An 18682-nucleotide genomic window follows, 5' to 3' on the forward strand; every position below is an offset into this window, starting at 1 on the left:
TGGTCTGATGAGTCCAAATTTGAGATCTTTGGTTCCAACCGCCGTGTCTTTGTGAGACGCAGAAAAGGTGAACGGATGGATTCCACATGCCTGGTTCCCACTGTGAAGCATGGAGGAGGAGGTGTGATGGTGTGGGGGTGTTTTGCTGGTGACACTGTTGGGGATTTATTCAAAATTGAAGGCACACTGAACCAGCATGGCTACCACAGCATCCTGCAGCGACATGCCATCCCATCCGGTTTGCGTTTAGTTGGACGATCATTTATTTTTCAACAGGACAATGACCCCAAACACACCTCCAGGCTGTGTAAGGGCTATTTGACCAAGAAGGAGAGTGATGGAGTGCTGCGGCAGATGACCTGGCCTCCACAGTCACCGGACCTGAACCCAATCCAGATGGTTTGGGGTGAGCTGGACCGCAGAGTGAAGGCAAAGGGGCCAACAAGTGCTAAACACCTCTGGGAACTCCTTCAAGACTGTTGGAAAACCATTTCAGGTGACTACCTCTTGAAGCTCATCGAGAGAATGCCAAGAGTGTGCAAAGCAGTAATCAGAGCAAAGGGTGGCTATTTTGAAGAAACTAGAATATAAAACATGTTTTCAGTTATTTCACCTATTTTTGTTAAGTACATAACTCCACATGTGTTCATTCATAGTTTTGATGCCTTCAGTGAGAATCTACAATTTAAATAGTCATGAAAATAAAGAAAACGCATTGAATGACAAGGTGTGTCCAAACTTTTGGCCTGTACTGTACATGTTTAAAAAGCTAATATAAAGCTAAATTGTCATCAGTTGATAGCTGATGGGTTCCTAGATTGCATTTCCACCAATGCGTTCCACCTCTCCACACTGTTTACTGCCACTCAAATATGATTGGTCAGACTGCAAACAGAAACCAGAATGCTTCCAAAACCAAAATCTTGTACTGTTGTCTACATATTTTGCATGCATATGTGGATATTAGTTTATAGAGATTAGGCTTAAATTGATCTCTAAGTGTAGCACCAATGAAGCACCCATAGGAAGTACAACAAAGTCCTCAAAATGAAGTGACAAAATATGTTGTTTGTTCATACCCTCTGTAGAACTACACATACAATGCTATACAACTTGGTTAAGTTTAGGTAAGGATAATGGTGTGGGATACAATTTCTACTTTCTACAAAACAAACAAACAAAAAAAAGTTCAAAACAGGAGGTAAACAGCTGCCTGCCGTGTTAAAGTCCAGTGTCTTGTTTACCATCCATCCACCACGACCTCCTATCTATGTGAACTTTGTCACACTATAATAACATCACCTGATTTCCTCTTTTCTTCTGTCATCATACTTTGCTTCTTGAACGTATACACAAACTGTGTTTCGGGCACTTGCTTTTTAAGATTACTTTTTTGCTTTATTAGATAGGACAGATCGATATGAAAAGGGTGGGAGAGAGAGGATGCCATACAGCAAAGGGCCACAGGTCAGACCTAAAGCCGTGCCTCAGCCTGCATGGAGTGCACACCAGGGTTGAGTAATATTCACAGCTGAACCAGTGCTGGTTCCTGTACCTAGAACTCAATACTGGTACCAAAAATATCCTTTTCCTGTACTTTACCTTCTCTGTTAAAACAAAAAAGGAAATTTTTGGATTTGTCTGAAAAAGCTGCAGGGGTGACATAGTAGACTAAAAAGCAATTTTGCTCCTCTGCTCTTTTCTATAATCACACATAGAGCTAATCCCCTATCTCTGTCTTTTTGCTTGTGTTTGTTTGTGTGTGTCCGTGTGTTTCTGTGCGTGTGTCCGTGTGTCTGTGTGTGTACTCATCCAGCACTGCTACTAGGGTATTGCTAAAATAAACTTTGACAGGAGATAGACTTACTCTGACTCCAAAACTATTGCAGCAGATCGTTGCTGCAGCGATAGTTATAGCTCGCTGGGAAGCTGACACAGTGGCCCAAAGCTGGGAAGCCGGCCACGGAGCTCCACATTTGGGCTCAGAATAATTGCTGGAAAACTAAATGAACACAGATCACAACATTCACCTAGAGATAATGATCCAACAAGAGCATGTAGGAAGTAGATTAAAGAAAATGCCTGTAAATATTTGTTTCATAACATCTGACAAAATGGTGGCTGCAACAATGTCAGCTATAGTGGTTACTGCTGTTACCAAAAGTGCTAGTGGCAGAATAATGCACATTCAGTACTTTCTGTCCTTGTGATTAAATTTTCTTTCTGGTACCACACACCAGGATTTACAATAGTCTGTCATCAATATATCCATGTTTAAAAAGACATAGACACATGCACAGAAAGCTTGATTAAAAATGACTTGAAGTCAGCCACTGTGGCCTTCATTACAGCTGATGCTTCTCTGAAATCCAAACCTCATAGCGTGACATAAACATCTCCCTGCAAAATTTTGTTGCCAAGTGATTTTGGCTAAATCTCCTCTTACTTGCTGGAATTGTATTTGTTGCTTGGCAACATTAACTTAGTGAACATCTTAACAGGAAGCAACTATTGAGGCTTCAGTGATTTAATGACACAACTCTTTTTGTTGGCTTTGCACCAGGCTGTCAGTTCGCTGCATGACATCCTGTTACCTGCAGGGCACCATCTCATACTCATAGTCTCTTTGGAAAGTGTGTGTGTGTGTGTGTGTGTTTAAGATACTCCTCTCTCAAGCTGCCTGAGACATACATGTTTGTATCCATATGTTTTTCAGATCCATTATTCCCCCTAACCCTTGCCTTAATCATCACAACTACATATTGCTTAATACCCAACCCAGTGCTGTAGTCAAAACCATCTAAATCAAGACCAAGTCATGTCAAAGACCAAAGTGTATCGAGACTGATGCAAAAGATGACTTTGAGGGGTTGAGACAGAGTCAAAACCAAGACCAAGGTAGGACGAGACAGAGCCAAGAGCAAAACCAGACTAGTGCCAGTGCGAGTCTCACACTGCACAATCTGGAAATCCATCGGTAAAAAAAAAAAAATGTCTTCCTTTACCTCTGGAGGCACAGCCCGGAGTTTTTCGACTAACCGGAAGTGAAGGGGCCTCACGCCCTTCACTTCCGGCAGTGCCCCCAGGGAATCACCGTGTTGTTTACAAATACTTCGGGTAGAAAACCAGCAGAGTTTAGCTATATATCACATTTTTCACGTCACTATATCACCATGTAGACTAATCTGATGTTTGTCAAGTCTATAAACACAATGACTGAACAAACGTTACTATTTCTGTGTGCATGTAATTAATATGGTTATCGTAGATTAGCTGGGCTAACCGTTAGCTGTTAACGTTAGCCGTTAGCGTTGTCTATAACCATAGACTGTATAAAAATAAGGTAATAACTCAATAAACAGTCCGTGAATAAAATATTTTTTCCAGCGAATATCTTAGTTACAACATGATTGAGCTAGCAAAGCAGTTTTGTGTTGCTACGTGTGGTATTTATTCAGTTATGGGAAATCACGATGTCTAGAAAGCATCAGTGGCTGCAGCTGACAGGGACAGTTAGCAAAGCTAACATCAGGACGTCATCTATTAAAAGCCTCTCGTTGCCGGATACGACATGAAACTACTCCAGTTAGCTCAATCATGTTGTAACTCAGACATCCGCTGGAAAAAATATTTTTTTTCACGTTGACGAGACGGCATTACTGGAGCGGTCGCTATGGACGCGCTATGGACGCGGAGCTTGCTGTTTCTGTAGGTACACATTTCCTGGGGACACCTGCATGTCTCGGCCACGCCCCCTCCATTGTGATTGGCTAAAGCGCAGCATGTTCAGACTCAAAGCCCCCCCCCCCCCCCCCCTTTCACATAGGGCTGCCGACAGATTCTACAATGTAGATTGCAGAATCTGTCTTGAGAGATTACACACTGCATGACATACTTAAAATTAAATGTGGAACATGCAAACCATAGGCACTCCTCAAATCGATCTAAAAGGTGCCATTAAAAGTTAAACCGGGTCCTAGCTATTTCATTCAGCATTGCATTGCATAATTTACATCCTGCTGTGTTTTCCTTTGGACACTGTTTTGCAGATGAACACTTTGTGGTAAATAGGAAATGGACTTGCACTTGTATAGTGCCTTTCTCGCCTTTGACCAGTTGAATTCACCCATTCACACACTGGTGGCAGAGGTTACTATATGCCAACACCTACTTTGTTTTAAACATTCAAATGCACTCACACACTGATGTGAATGAGAACACTTTGACATGCAGACTGGAGGAGCCAAGGATCAACCCGCCAATCTTCCGACTAGTGGACGACCCGCTCTACCTCCTAAGCCACAGGCATGGTTTAGCTATCCAAATGTTATTACCAAAGACTTGGCTGACATTTTCTTCAAGACAGCCACAGCTTCTCCTACGTTCACTTTCTTAGGATGCATGTGAAAGGGGTGAAGAGGGGTAGCAGCCATAAATAGTAAGAACATTTTCAAATAAGAAATGACTCGTTATTGGTTACACTTGAGGCAGGAAACTTTACATCTATTTGCAGTCATGACGTTAACAAATCAGACAATACACAGGCTGCTAGTGATATCCCTGCAGTTGTGGTCTTGACCAGTCTTGAGATATAACCCTGATTTCTCTTTGTTTGAGGCCAAGACAAGACTGAGTAAAAAATGCGATGAATTCTGAGACGGAGACCTCCAAAAGACCGATCTTGAGTACTAACAATGCCTCAACCCTTACTCTAATTTAATCTGTTGCTAAACGTAAGCCTAAAACCAAGTCTAAACCCTCATACAGCCCTTTGAAGTAGTGAGAACTGGACAAAATGTACTCAGTTTGCAGTTTTAACTTGCCGTTACGGTACAATAACTGCAGAGCTGGGAATCCTGCCATAGTGATATTATGAGCATCATTGTTGTCTCTTTATCTAACACTTACAGAATTGTATGAGGTGTTGAGAAGGAGCTGCAATTTGCTACCAAAAATAGTCGAGCTCTCTAAATGTACATCAGTGCAACCTATGTTTTACAGCAGATCCATGCTTGGCTCTCCAAGCCAGAGCTGCCCAAAATAGGACCTGTGGGCAAAACCAGCTGAATCTGAGCTGCCTGAAATAGGACCTGTAGGCAAAACCTGGCTCTAATAAAACGAGTTTGGCCCAAAAAAGTGTTACACAGATTGTAAAATGTGCTGTTTCTAATGTATTGTGTTTAAATTTGTCAACTTCTCACCCAAGTCACTTGACAGCAAGGGTCCCATGAGCCTTATTAGTCTTGCAGTATTTATATTTTAAGCAAAATCTGAAAACATTTGTAAATGTTTCAGTAAAAATGTCTTGTATTTGCCTGTTGTTCTTGTGGGTATATCTTAGGAGTTTGGACTTCCTTTCCATATTTGCATAAGTTTCTGCTCTTGATTTAAGAATATGATCCTTGTGCATTTCTAGTACAGCATTCAATTTTTCCTTCACTGTCTGAAAAAAATAGGAATGTGCCACTAATGGACCTTTCGCTAAGCCCCGCCCCTTTGTGATGGTCCGACAAGCTGTTGGAGTTAGCATGGAGCCCACACTGTAACTAACTGCATTCCCTGAAGAAATATTATCTTATTATTGGAAAACTGAAACAGTGATTCCAGAGAGAAGCAGACAGAGGGGTCTACAGTCTGTGTTTGAAGGATATATCCAGGATGTCAAACTGACTCAGCAGCAACAACAGGTTAAAAAGACAAAGATAGTTAGAAGCTAAAGCTGAACTATAGGCTACAGATCACAGTGTAAAAGTGAACCACCACATCACTAGACTCACAAGTCAGCCTTTAGATGCTTAGCTTAACTAAAGACTGACGATTTTCTCTCTGATTTTGTGTTAGATGGGCGGATACAATTTCAGAGTTTAAAAAAACTCCCTACATTGCAGAACCAATAGTAAATCTGCAGGGCGGTCCTTTGGTGGCTCGCTGAACTCTTGTGCTCGTAAACATAGTCCGACTAGAAACACATGTAGCAGTACAAAATGGCTCAAGTCGCTGTAAGTCCTTCATTTCCACAATCTTGTGGACTGAGCACACGTTTGATAAAACGGAGTTAAATCTCTTGGCATCCATTTTCATGCTCTCTGTGTGTTTGTTTCCTTGCGGACGAGAAAAGGGGGAGCGCACATTTCCGGGAGGGCGTGTCCTTTTCAAAAATGCAAGAGGCGTTGCTTTGTTGCCGGCCGTTTTTGCCGGTGTGTAAAACACACTTTAGAAAGGAGTGTCCCCAGACTATCAGATGGCTGAGATCTCTGATTGTCTGGTGGCGAGACTACCACATCACTGCTGATTGCCACAGAAGACAATGAATATAAAGGGAAACTTTGCCGATATTGAACCAGCTGTGTGGCTTCGCAGTGTGTGCAGATGAACAGTGTATGGCTTCGCCCCCGTGCCGTTGCCAGTACCCAGACCTCCGCGGCCGAACGGGAAGGGCTCCCTGGGGGAAGTCAAACAACATTCATCTACACACACTGTGATGACACACAGCTGGTTGAATATCACCAAAGTTTCCCTGCTTCCCTTCACTGGTTCCTGTACAGCAGGGCTGGTCTTCATTCACTGTTATAATCATTAAAAAGCAAAAGCAGTATTCAATAGACTATGTCTTCAGTAGCTAGCTAGCTAACCCTACACTTTTAAAGGTTTGATTTTGGTTTTGGAACATGGGAGAAACATATATCTTTTGCCAACCTCTCCAGGTAACAAGTATCATTAATGCACGACCTGCCCGAGGCACAACATTTAGCTCCAAATCCACAAAACCAGCCTGAAAATGCAGGAAATCTGAAATGACTACATAAGAGTCAATGGAGCACAGCTGTGTTGCTGTTGGACTCTGGTCTGAGCCAGCTTGATGCTACGTTATGATTGGCCAGTCTGCGTCCAGGAGTGGGACTTAGCGAAGGGTCAATTATGCATGTGAGTTTCCACAGTCCATAATCATAATCCTTAAATTTTGTTTTTTGTCAATGTCTCTTACAGCAAAGATTAATCAATAAATCACAGCTGCAAAAATAAGGTTTTCCTAAAGAGCAATAAGAGCATTTATTATTTCTGATATAACATTTGTGATTGGACTATTGAGCATAGCAGTCAGTCATAAACAGACACACCATGAAGCTCCTCATATTGATTTCAAATCACTGTAAAGCCTGCTGGCCTCTTGTGGCTCATTGCTTTTATAAAACTGTGGACTGGTAATGTAATACATCACTGTAATCAAACAGAGGGCAGTGCAGGAGTGCACAGCTGCATGTAGACAATAAACAAAAGGAATTTTAAATAGAGAATGTTCAAGGATTCCTCAACATTTTACACAAACAACTCAAATCAGTCTAAACAAAATAAGCAGTCAATAACAGATGAGACTCATCTTCCCAGGATATACACAATTTTATCAATTTGCTCAAGCCTTTAAAAGATGCTACTTACCATCTTTTCAACAAATACTGTAATTCTTAATACTTTTTCTGTTGTGTGGTGTCATGCACTTTCTAAAATTAGACTTCTTTATTGTTTTAAAACAAAACTTATTCGATAAACTTCGACAAAAAAGCCAAGAGGCCCCTCTACAGTGTTGCCAGGCAACAAACGCAACCCAGCTGTTCAACAGGACTGTGGCTTGAACTTGAAATTCAGTGTACGGAAAACTTAAAGACACAATGGTGAAGTCGGAGAGAGAGGGAGAAAGAGAGAGAGAGATGTGACTTGTTGACTGACAGAGTGACTGGCTGGCCAGCTTCCTATTTTCTCCCAGACTGTTGTTAAACTCAGTCAATCTTGGAGAGTCCCAGCACTGCCATCTGGGTTTAACTGGAGCTTTATCCTGGCACTGCCAACTGGCACAGATGGCATAAGGATACTATGTCATTTGTTTGAGTAGAGTTGAGTACAGTAGAGTGAAGTAGAGCTAAAGGTCCTCAGTCATGTTTAGCTATCAAGTAAAAGAGGTCAGTTTAGGCTGTGAGAGGAGCCATATTTTATACACTTGTCCAGACCAGTTCACTTCCATATATCATGTTTATACTTTGTACTTCAGAAACCTACTTTTACTGCTCCAGTTTGAAGTCTTCTGTTTTCTTGACCTTCCACACACCCAGTCCACACGTGGTAGTCCTTCTACTGTAGCATGAATTTACGTCTTCACTGTTTGAATTTGGATCATGAGAATTTAAAACAAACACATCCTGACTGACCCCCTTTTTACAACCCTGCTGCCAGAAGAAATGTTGGCATTGTATGTTTCTGCAAACTATGGATATATTACATTTGTACAATAATATGTTGCAGATACATTCAAACTTTACATTTCCTTACATTTCATCAATGCTGTGGTTAATGCAGGGTTAGGGTTAGGCATGAAAACCACTTTGTTTGGCTTAAAATACCTGGTTTTGGTGGCAAAAATACCTGGTTTTTGGGTGCGCAGCAAGGCCTTGGGAAAAAAAGAACCTCTTTTTGTGGCACTATTCTGGCAGCAAAAGAACAGCAATGTCTTGGTAAAAAATAACTGCTTTTTGTGGCATTATCCCCAGTGGAAATATAGCAACAGGTTGGTAAGAAACACACACAATTGGTGGCTAAACACAGCGATCACCTGGGTGTCTCACCATCTTCATCCCCTTAGTCTTCTGATGACAATATCAGCTCATACACTACATCACTTTATAAACGCTGGTATGAAATTTACAAATGTAACATTTTTGGGGTTTGCAGAAACATACAATGCCAACATTTTCTCCTGGCGACTGGCCCGCTCTTTTAGCATAAGACAACTGGGCGGATACAATTTCAGAGTTTAAAAAAACTCCCTATGTTGCAGAACCAATAGTAAATCTGCAGAAAGACAACTCTGCCAGCACTTGAAAGGTCTTAACATCAGACATCTTCTGACCACAGCACAGCATAAATTTTGTATTCATTTTATTTAATCATGTTATTTTACTTTATTTTTAGTTTTAACCTTTGTTTGGGTAGATAAATGCTCTTTGCAGGAACATATTGCTCCAAACTCACACATTTATATTTAACATATTACACTTGGAAGCTGCCCAGTGCAACCACAGTGTGATCTGATCGCCTCTGAGCAGTTGTACTGAATCACTTGTGTTTTAAGTGCTGTGCTCAAGGACTCCTCAGCAGTGGTCATAAGGGAGAGGCAGCCACCTCCCAACAACAAATTTATCCTGATGGTGCTGGAGTTGGGCCACAAACCGGCTTCTCTAATCTCAGCCCAGTATCCCTGGGAATTACGTCCATACTGGATGATTTAGGATTAAAAGGGGAACTACGCCCATTTTAAAACTTCATACATGTTATTCCTAAGGTCTTAAATAATCCAAAAAAATATATTGGACTCGATACTCTGTCTCACATCCAAAAAGTGAGAGAGTGCTAGAGTGCTAAAACTCAATTTTGTGATGTCATCAAGTATAAAGTCTGGGGCTGCTCCCTCGAGAATTAATTGGGAAAGATGTTATGGATGACATGAGAGCACTCGGTGAATGTTCTGAGTATATGGGGACATTTTCTCTTTTCAGAACTGAGAACACTACAATAGAATAAAGCTCATTTGTTTGAGCATAAAAGAGAAACCAAGAGAAAACCATCATGTCTATGGAGCAGTTCCAGACTTTATACCCTATGACAGCTGAGTTTTAGCACTCTAGTTTTTAGATTTGGGAGAGGGTAGCTCATGTTCAGAAATATTGATTGACCTTTGCTTAGTCATGGGAATAACGAATTGGAATTCTTAATTCAGGTAGTGATCCCCTTTAAATTTAAGAACTTAAAATGGATTTTGATATGGATTATTTTAAACTTAACATGAAACAGTTTTTGAAGAGTGAATGTAGACATGAGTAACCTTAGCCTGGAAATCCAGACTCAAATCTAGAAAGATTTTGAGTCTGGCCCTCACCGATACACCCTATCCAAGGGGCGGCACTAACTAAGGCATATTAAATGCCGCCACACGCAATTGGATAGCACGATAGCCAATCAGAGCAAAACACAAGGTGACGTATTCATTGCAGTAAGCCCCATTGGTTTGCCGACCAGTGGGGCTAACTGATATATTATGCTTTTGCCATATCCCATCAGCAAAATGGCAAAAACGTCCTTCCTGGAAAGAAGGCTTCTAGGGCAGTCTTCTGTTTCTCTCTCAAGGAAAAAGATAAGTGTAATTGGCTTAGCATTTCATCCAAAGCTAAATTGAATGGACGCGGTCCTTCGGCAGCTGCCATCTTGGCTGTTTACTTTTTGACTCCTATGGTGCAGTGCTGTCCTCATCATGTTACGCCCGCCTAGAGCCTGCCTCTGTCAGATAGACTGATCTCATTGGTCCGATTGGCGATTCAGCGGGCTCTGCTCGTCGGGGCTAGATTATGGTGCAGTGCAAATTCGAATTTGCTAGGGGCGGGGCATCTGGATTTCCAGGTTAGAATAATCTGGCTCCTGTTATTAAATGTTAGTCTAATTTATTATACTGTTGTTTGTGTTTTGTGCTGATTTGTATGTATTTTATTATTGAGTTTTGTGTATTTTCATGGCCCATTTTAGGAGGGGCATTGCAGATTAGTTTAGGCTATAAATGCTGGATTGGTTCATGCTTTGTAGTTTATGTCCAGTGCCAGTGAAGGAAACAGTGTAACCTTCAGGTAGCAGGGCAGAAAGTATGGGTGTGTTACAAAGTTTTTTAGTTGGCTAAGCCTAACCATACCTTAACAACAGTTTATTTGCTGTCACCACTATCTTTCCTCAACCTTACTGTTGCCACCAGAGCAGTAAATGTAAAATGCTGTTGCCTTTGGATATAATAAGGAGTTCTGCAGAACTTATACAATATTGATGCTCTTTCATGGATTGCTAGTCTTTGTTTATCAGTCCCAAATATGTAACTGAGGTGAAAGATTGCAGGCAACAAATTACACAGCAGGTCAAACCCCCGACTTGAAGGGATAATTAGTTATGTACTGCACATTGAACAGGAAGTTCAGCAAATAATTCATTGCCAACCTGCTCATTACGTAGTTGCCAAGTCTCTGATGTCAACATATTGCTTTGCAAACTAATATTAAAGGCAACAAATAGAATTTAATTGGCCTCATGCTGGCTGTGGATGAGCTGATTGGGCTCAGGCAGCCACAAAACAGCAGCCCACTCAGTAGCCTATTGACTAGGAGTAGCAGTTTGCCATACTTTGGGCTTTGAGCGCTGGCTGTTCACTTAATATCTATGATGTCCATCACAAAACCAACAGGGGTCCTCTGCAGTTCAGTGACTATCACAACTATGCAATCATAACTGTGGCACACCTGCAGCTACGTAATGTCCTCCACATGATTGGATTTCTCAACAGCTGTTTGTGTGAGACTCATGTTTAGCCTCTGGACTACAATGCTGTATTTTCAAGAGACATCTGAATTTCCTGCAAATGTGTGCAAGCATTTAGCGTGTAGTGCTAAAAAATGATAGCAAATGTAGAAGTTTACCACATTCAACAGTCACTCAGTCCTGTCCTGTGAATTCAAATAATGGACTAGCTAGAGAGCTAAATCTTCAATGGCACCATGATCATTGTGTTTGATGGATGGCACCTTTACCTTTCAGATTCAGATTTAATTTTGGAAGCTAAAGTGTCGGTCAAGAGGAGGGAGGGACACATTTATCCCGGGCATGAGGCCAAATGCTTAGAGCCTTTGGCAGTGGGGACAGTTGCTGATAATGCTGGTGATGTTTTGCAAACTGACTCTCAAACGCACATCTGATCGTCTGAGTGCTTCACTGCTGCTATCGCTGGTCAGGCTGGGAGACCTGCAGGGTTGATCATGTCTTTGTAGAGTTGACTGTAAAAAGGACACTACATATCAAAATCCATTTCTTTGTCATTGTGAGCACTATCCAGCCTGTGCAAACAGTTGTATAATGTCTTCTGCAGCTCTGGAGGAGCTTTGTCAAGTCTGAGAAAATAACCGTGATGATGCCATTAGGGTTATCTCAGCTTGGCGATGGAAACAGCATATTTATAACTGCATTACAAAGGAGGAGGAGTGGGATTTTCAAAGATATGGGCATTTACCAGGAAGGGGCGGTCTGATTCTGTGTTTGCATTACATGGGATGAATGGCAGTGACTGGAAAAATCGAAGACTTTCGAGCTTTCACATCATTGGACAGCTGAAGATGGTTGTATGATTGCAGACTTGGGTCTGTTAGAGTTATAAAGTGTGAAGGCAATATCACACTATCTTCGTTGAATTAAGGTTTAATTATCCTGAATGACAGACTAGGCTGACATAAGACAGCCATGTTTGTTGAGTTTTCAGAGTTTGCTTTATTAAAGGTCCAGTGTCGGATTCTGGGGGATATATTGGCTGAAATGGAATATAATATCAAAAGTATGTTTTCTTTAGTGTAAAAAAAGAATTGTGTTTTCATTGCCTTAAAATGAGCCGGTTATAGCTACATAGGGAGCAGCTCCTCGTCTGTGGAAATCCCCATGTTGCATCACTATGTTTCTACAGTGTACTGGTGTGGAGGATATTTTCTTGGCACACTTTGGGCCCCTTAGTACCAACTGAGCATGGTTTAAACACCACAGCCTACCTGAGTATTGTTGCTGACCATGTCCATCCGTGTCCATATGACCACAGTGTACCCATCTTCTGATGGCTACTTCCAGCAGGATAACGCACCATGTCACAAAGCGCAAATCATCTCAAACTGGTTTCTTGAACATGACAATGAGTTCACTGTACTCCAATGGCCTCCACAGTCACCAGATCTCAGTCCAATAGAGCACCTTTGGGATGTGGTGGACCAGGAGATTCGCGTCATGAATTGTTGGTGAATCTATGCCACAGACAATTAAGGCAAATGACTGAGATTAATCGACTAAAATGGTCTAACTGTAGTCCTGTATGTACACTACAGTATATGTTTAGAATAACAAAATAGTGTGATAAAACATCTGACACCCACATAGTAAACACACACACAAAAACTTCTTCTTTAAAATCATCTTTTAGCTACAGTGAGCTATTTTTGTCCTCAGAAGATTTTTTTTTTTCTCACAGGAAAAGATGGAGGCAGCATGGCAACAGTCTCAGGGACACGCTCCATGACAAGCGTGTGTGTGTGTGTGTGTGTGTGTGTGTGTGTGTGTGCGCGCGGCGCGACACAATGAGATAAAAAGATGACTTCCATTCTTTGTATCTTCTCGCACACACACACACTTGCCCGTGCACGATTAGGCTTACAACACACGCGCGCGCGCACATCCATGCGCACGCGCAAACGCACCTACTCTGGCGTCCTCGTTCCATCTTCATCCATCTCTCCCTCCCTCTCTCCTCTTGCTCTCTACGGGGGATAGATGGGAGGAGACGCTCCTGCTTCAGTGTGTTTTCCCTGCAGCGGGGTTTACGGTAACGGAGACGGAGAAGAAGAAAAAGGGCACCGCTCCTCTCGGTCACGGATCCGTTCCTCCGGTGTGATTTTCATAACCGCACACTGACCTTTCTCTTTCCCGGTGTGCCCGCATCTTGGCTTTCTTTTTTTTATCTACATGGAGGCGGAGCGAGGCATCTTGTAACGAAACCTACCGAGGAGATCTGACTGAAAACGGTGTATGTGTGTTTGTGTGTGTGTGTGTGTGTGTGTGTGTGTGTAACCGACTTGGATTTAAACCTTAACCGAATGATCCTACAATGAGACACACTGCCCGGGTTGGTTTGCTCATCTCCTCCGTTTTCTGGCCCCGCGGGTACTAAAGATGCGGCTGGTCGTGCGGGTACCTGTCCTGGTTTCACACCGGCTCGGTTCGTCCCGGTAGACTGATCCTGTCCGGTCCTGCGGTGTCCACAGGGGCCACCACTCATTCTTTTTTTTTTCCCCCCAACCGGATCCGCCACCAGCAGCCTGCCAGATGGATAACTACTCTACTTTACAACGTAAGGCAACGCGAATGGACACATACCTGCTGCAGTGTTTGTCATTCAGTGTGTGTTAATGATCTCTTAATGAAGAATCTCATTACTACTGTTATGTAAGGACTCAAAACCGCTCAAAATGCCTTTTTAATATCCAAAATATCTATAGATGTGCTGTCACACACTTAAAAATGATATTCTACTGTTAATGCATGCATCTCATGATTTTCCCATGACCATAAATGTTTAATTAGGCTGCTATCATGCGACAAATAATGGCATTATTTAATATTTACAACAACACCTGGCACTGTGTACTGTATGTGATCATTTAGGGGTTTTTTTTGTTTTTTATTTAAAATGGTCCCTTCATCTTTTTATAGACCCTCATCCACGGGCCTCTCATGCTCTGTGATGAGCTAATGAAACAGCCATGACTGCAGGAAGAGAGAGGAGAGTGTGTGTGTGTGTGTGTGTGTGTGTGTGTGTGTAGTGTGTGTGTGTGTGTGTGTGTGTGAGTGAGAGAGAGGCTGATATATGATGCTGTGTCATACACACTCCTGTATTGACATGTAGCCCCCAGACGCATTGCCATGATAGCTTCATGCTTTCATATAAGACATTATCTCACACACACACACACACACACACACACACACACACACACACCTGTTAAATCCAGCAGCCTGAGGTATTGTAGCTTATTAGCCTATCTCTCCCATTATTTAGCTGTATCAGTCACGCCTGTAATGACAAAGGCTTGTTAACCATCCAGCTAAATGCTTTACTGCTGCTGTTACACACCTGCACAAGGTTAAACTGTTTTATTGTCCGGATCATAATTTTTGCAGTTATGTGCTGTAATTTTTTTTGTCCAGTCTTATCGCTAAGCAGCACACATACTGAGTGTCTTTCTGAGTTGCAGCCAGGGCACTAAAGCAACATGCAAAAAAAGTGGGGCTTCGTATAATCAAAGGGAATATTTAATTACATCTTCAATGCAACAGATTTCAAAGCCTCTCTGTCTGTGTTGCCTCTAAGATGGGTTCTATTAATACATTTTCTTTACAGCAGGGGTTTGCAGTCACTGCTAATTGCCTTGTTTTGTATCATTTTACCAACAGGCCTTTGTGTGTTGTCAGTTTTGGTCTCTCTTTTGGTATCAAGGAGCACAGCAGTCCAGGTTATGGTCTGTGTGGACTACATGCAGTACTTGGACATGTAGCGTAATCTTGGTTTCCAGGATGTTTGCAGTTCCATCTCTTTCTTTGTGTGTCCTTGACTTTTCATTGGCTTACAGAGCTACCTTGACTTTCCACTGGCTTACAGAGCTACTTTTTGGGGACTTTAAAGTGTTGTGCTTTCCACCAACATTTAAAAAAAAGCATATATTTGGCTGGTAGAAATATGTTGAACTCACCTGGTAGAGTGGGCGTCCCACTTACAAAGGCTGTGTCCTTGCTGCAGAGGCTGTGGGTTAGATTTGGACCTGCGGCCTTTTGCTGCAAGTTGTCCCCTCACTGTCTCTCTTTCACACTTGGCCTGTCCTATCTAGTTAAGGCACAAAAAAGCCATAAAAATAATTTAAAAAAAGACATGTTGCAGCGGCAATGTAACCAACTACACAAGCACTCTACAGCACATTTTAATCTATTACATTTATCGGACACCTGTGGTTAAAACATCCTTCTTCTCATGTAGTTTTAGTCTGAACTTCACTAAAGCTTTATTTTTTTATATGTTGGTGTAGGAATATTTCAACTGTCCTCAGCAAGAATCAACTTGTTTCAAGAATTTTCAAAACTTTTTCATAATTCAAGTGCCTGGGTGGACCCTAATTCTTTCTAGTTTCAAGATACACATTCTCATGCCTTTAACATATTTTAAATAGGTTGATTTAATTTTAATATTGGTTAAAATACTCCTGCTGTACTGCAAAATAAGGGTTTTGAGGACAGAAATCTCTTTTTAAAACTGAGGTTTTTGCAGATTGAACAGCTCAACACTTTATAGTGTAGTAAATAAACTCCACCTGGACCAACTACAACAAAAATGCTGCTTACACATAAATGCATCAGAAATCCTTTATAAACATATAAATATAACAGATACAATTCTCTATATAGCACCATTTGGCATATCAGATTTTTTTATTTTAAGCACATCACATTTTGCTGATAATACATAGATATTTTTACATAAAGTTTGAATGCAGGACTTGTACTTGTAATGGCGTACCTTTACACTGAGGTGTTACTACTTTTACTGAAGCATCTGAATATGTCTTCCTCCTGTGCCTGACAGTGGTTCCTGGTATTTGTGGTCTCTTTGGGAAGCTGTTCCGCCAGCTGTTAGCAGCAGTCACACTAGTCTATTAATCGGTCAACAGAAAATTAATCAGCAACTATTTTGACGTAAAGTAATTTTTCAAGCAAAAATGCTAACCATTCATTCTCTAGTTCCAGTTTCTCAAATGTGAGGATTTATGGGACAGAAGAAGGGTTTGAAGACACGTTGGGCTTTGGGTAACCTTGAGTGTGATTTTTCAGTATTTTATGACATTTTATAGACCAAACAAATGATTGATTAACCAAGGAAATAATGGACAGCTTAACTGAAATAATCAGAATAATGCTGCCCTAATAGAGGATTTCACTATTATGTATTGTTGTACTGGTTATTGCTTCTTTTTTTGGAAGCATAGAGGTTAAAGAGAAGCAGTGTCCATATTTTGAGACAGAAATGATGTTGTAAATAGTAATAATGGCTGTATGTATATATTTTATTACACAGCTGCATCTGATACACGCAATCCTGTCATTATCTGTTTTCCATTTAACAACATACTTTTCCCATTTTAGTCTAACTCCAGATATAGTCACTAAGTTAGTCCTTTTATGTCAGTCTAAATTGCATTCAGCACCTCTACAGTTCAGGCTGCGGATCCAAGACATGATAAACGCATTAACATTTCCTCTTCAAAGAGCAAACTTGCATGCAGCTAGAGGAGGGAGGGAGGTTGGCTCCGGCTCTCTCTGCTGCTCCACTATAGCTCTGACAGGACACTGCTGTTCCTGCTGCTGCTGCTGATGCTGCTGGTTGCCTAGTGACTGTATCCATGGAACCGGCTCCCATCGCCATGGTGATGGGCCAAGGGAAAGAGACCCAGTGAGGGAAGGGGGACAGAGATACCAGTACATCTGCAGTGTATGTGTGTGTGTTATGATGATGAGGATGAATTGTGATGTTATCGAGGGCGATGGTGATTTTGGTGGCTGTGATTGTGATGAATCGATGTTGTCAGCTGCGGTGATGACACTGTTGACTCTTAAGAAGGTGATGAAGAGTCTAGTTGAATTAACTGAGTCTTTATCAGCTACTTGATGGATAAAAAATGACCAAATATGCTCTTTCTGGAAGAGCTTTAGAGATTTGAAGAGGGTGATAGGCAGTGTAGGATACTGTCACAAAACGTTGGCTATTTGGATGGACAGGATGGAGAAGTATATGCTGCAGGATAGAGCTGCATCAATTAGCTATGAACAGAGAAGATTAATCTGCAATTAGTTTGATAATCTAGTAATCATTTAAGTAATTTCTTCAGCAAAAATATCAAAAATAATGTTGTTCCAGCTTTTCAAATATTAAGATTTTCCACTTCTTCTGTTTTATATCACCGTAAACTAAATATATTTGGGTTTTTAAGCAGTGGCAGGACAAAATAAGATATTTCAAGGCATCCACATGAGAAGTTTTGGTGGGCATTTTTCACTATATCGACTTTTTTTGGCCCAACAATGAATCATAGATTAATAGAATGTGTAGATTGATCAATAGTCAGTAAAAAAAAAAACTTCTATCATTACTCCTCCATCCTGTAACTTGAGTTCAAACTGACCAAAGCTGCAAACGTTTTACAGTCACCTTTCAAGCCGACTGGGAGTGAATGTTTGTCCGATTTTGGATTATGGAGTGTGACTTGAAGCAATGCGCTGTGTTGAAGCAGAAACTACACACTTATAATGTCATGCAATGTTGCTGCATTTTCTTAAAACCACCAAATCCATGTTAGGAAGCCTTTGCAGGATTTTAGAGAAGCCGAGAGGAGAAGAGAGAAAGAGGAGAGGAGAGGGAGGGAGGAGGAAGAGAAAGAAACATTATCCTCTTGGTCACGGCACATACTGTACTGTAGGTTCACACAGGCTGCATGAAAGTGTTCCAAACTGGTCTCTCACAGGATAAATTTATCTCATCCGTTTTGTTCATTTAGCTGGTTTAATGTGATTTTTTTTTTCTCTTCTCTACGAGTACAGATTCATGTGGGAGCATCCGTTCTGTCCCCTCTCCAGTCTCAGTGACAGTGTTGCCATGGTTGCATCATGCACATTGTTCTCTCCAGGGTGACATAATTCTTTGGCTCAAATAAGAGATTCTGTTCCAGTACAGTCTAACGGCAAAGCGGATCTGGGTGTGAAATATTTTACTTCATCTAATGCTAACAGCTATTTTGGGTCTGGAGGCTCATTCTGTAGTATGTCATGTATTTCTTTAAGTAAAATTAGTCATATTTTGCTGCCATGAATTAGTCATAGTTCTGATTTGTGAGCTTTTGTGGGAAGGGAACAACTTGTCCAGGCACAAAAACGAATGGATGACGTGAGAGATTTGACAAGAATTAGCACTGACACAAGTATATAGAAAATAAATTACAGAATTCGTTTTTAAAGACATCTCTCATGTGTCAAT

General features: G+C 41.3%; 1 protein-coding gene across 13 annotated transcripts in view; it reads left to right on the forward strand.

Annotated features, from left to right (window-relative positions):
* Window positions 1–18682, forward strand: part of lrrc7 (leucine rich repeat containing 7) — a 156866-nt gene that overhangs the window by 42893 nt on the left and 95291 nt on the right. For 11 of the 13 annotated variants that reach the window (XM_033621601.2, XM_078168977.1, XM_033621603.2 and 8 more), the window contains exon 1: window positions 13393–13957. The exons of the other annotated variants lie outside the window; for them this stretch is intronic. In XM_033621601.2, the coding sequence (XP_033477492.1) occupies window positions 13933–13957 (25 nt within the window). In that variant the 5' untranslated portion in view covers window positions 13393–13932. Of the gene's footprint in view, window positions 1–13392; window positions 13958–18682 lie in introns of those variants that run through there. 13 annotated transcript variants of the gene reach the window in all.

This window comes from Epinephelus lanceolatus, chromosome 6 (assembly GCF_041903045.1).
Source record: "Epinephelus lanceolatus isolate andai-2023 chromosome 6, ASM4190304v1, whole genome shotgun sequence".
Taxonomy (NCBI): domain Eukaryota; kingdom Metazoa; phylum Chordata; class Actinopteri; order Perciformes; family Serranidae; genus Epinephelus; species Epinephelus lanceolatus.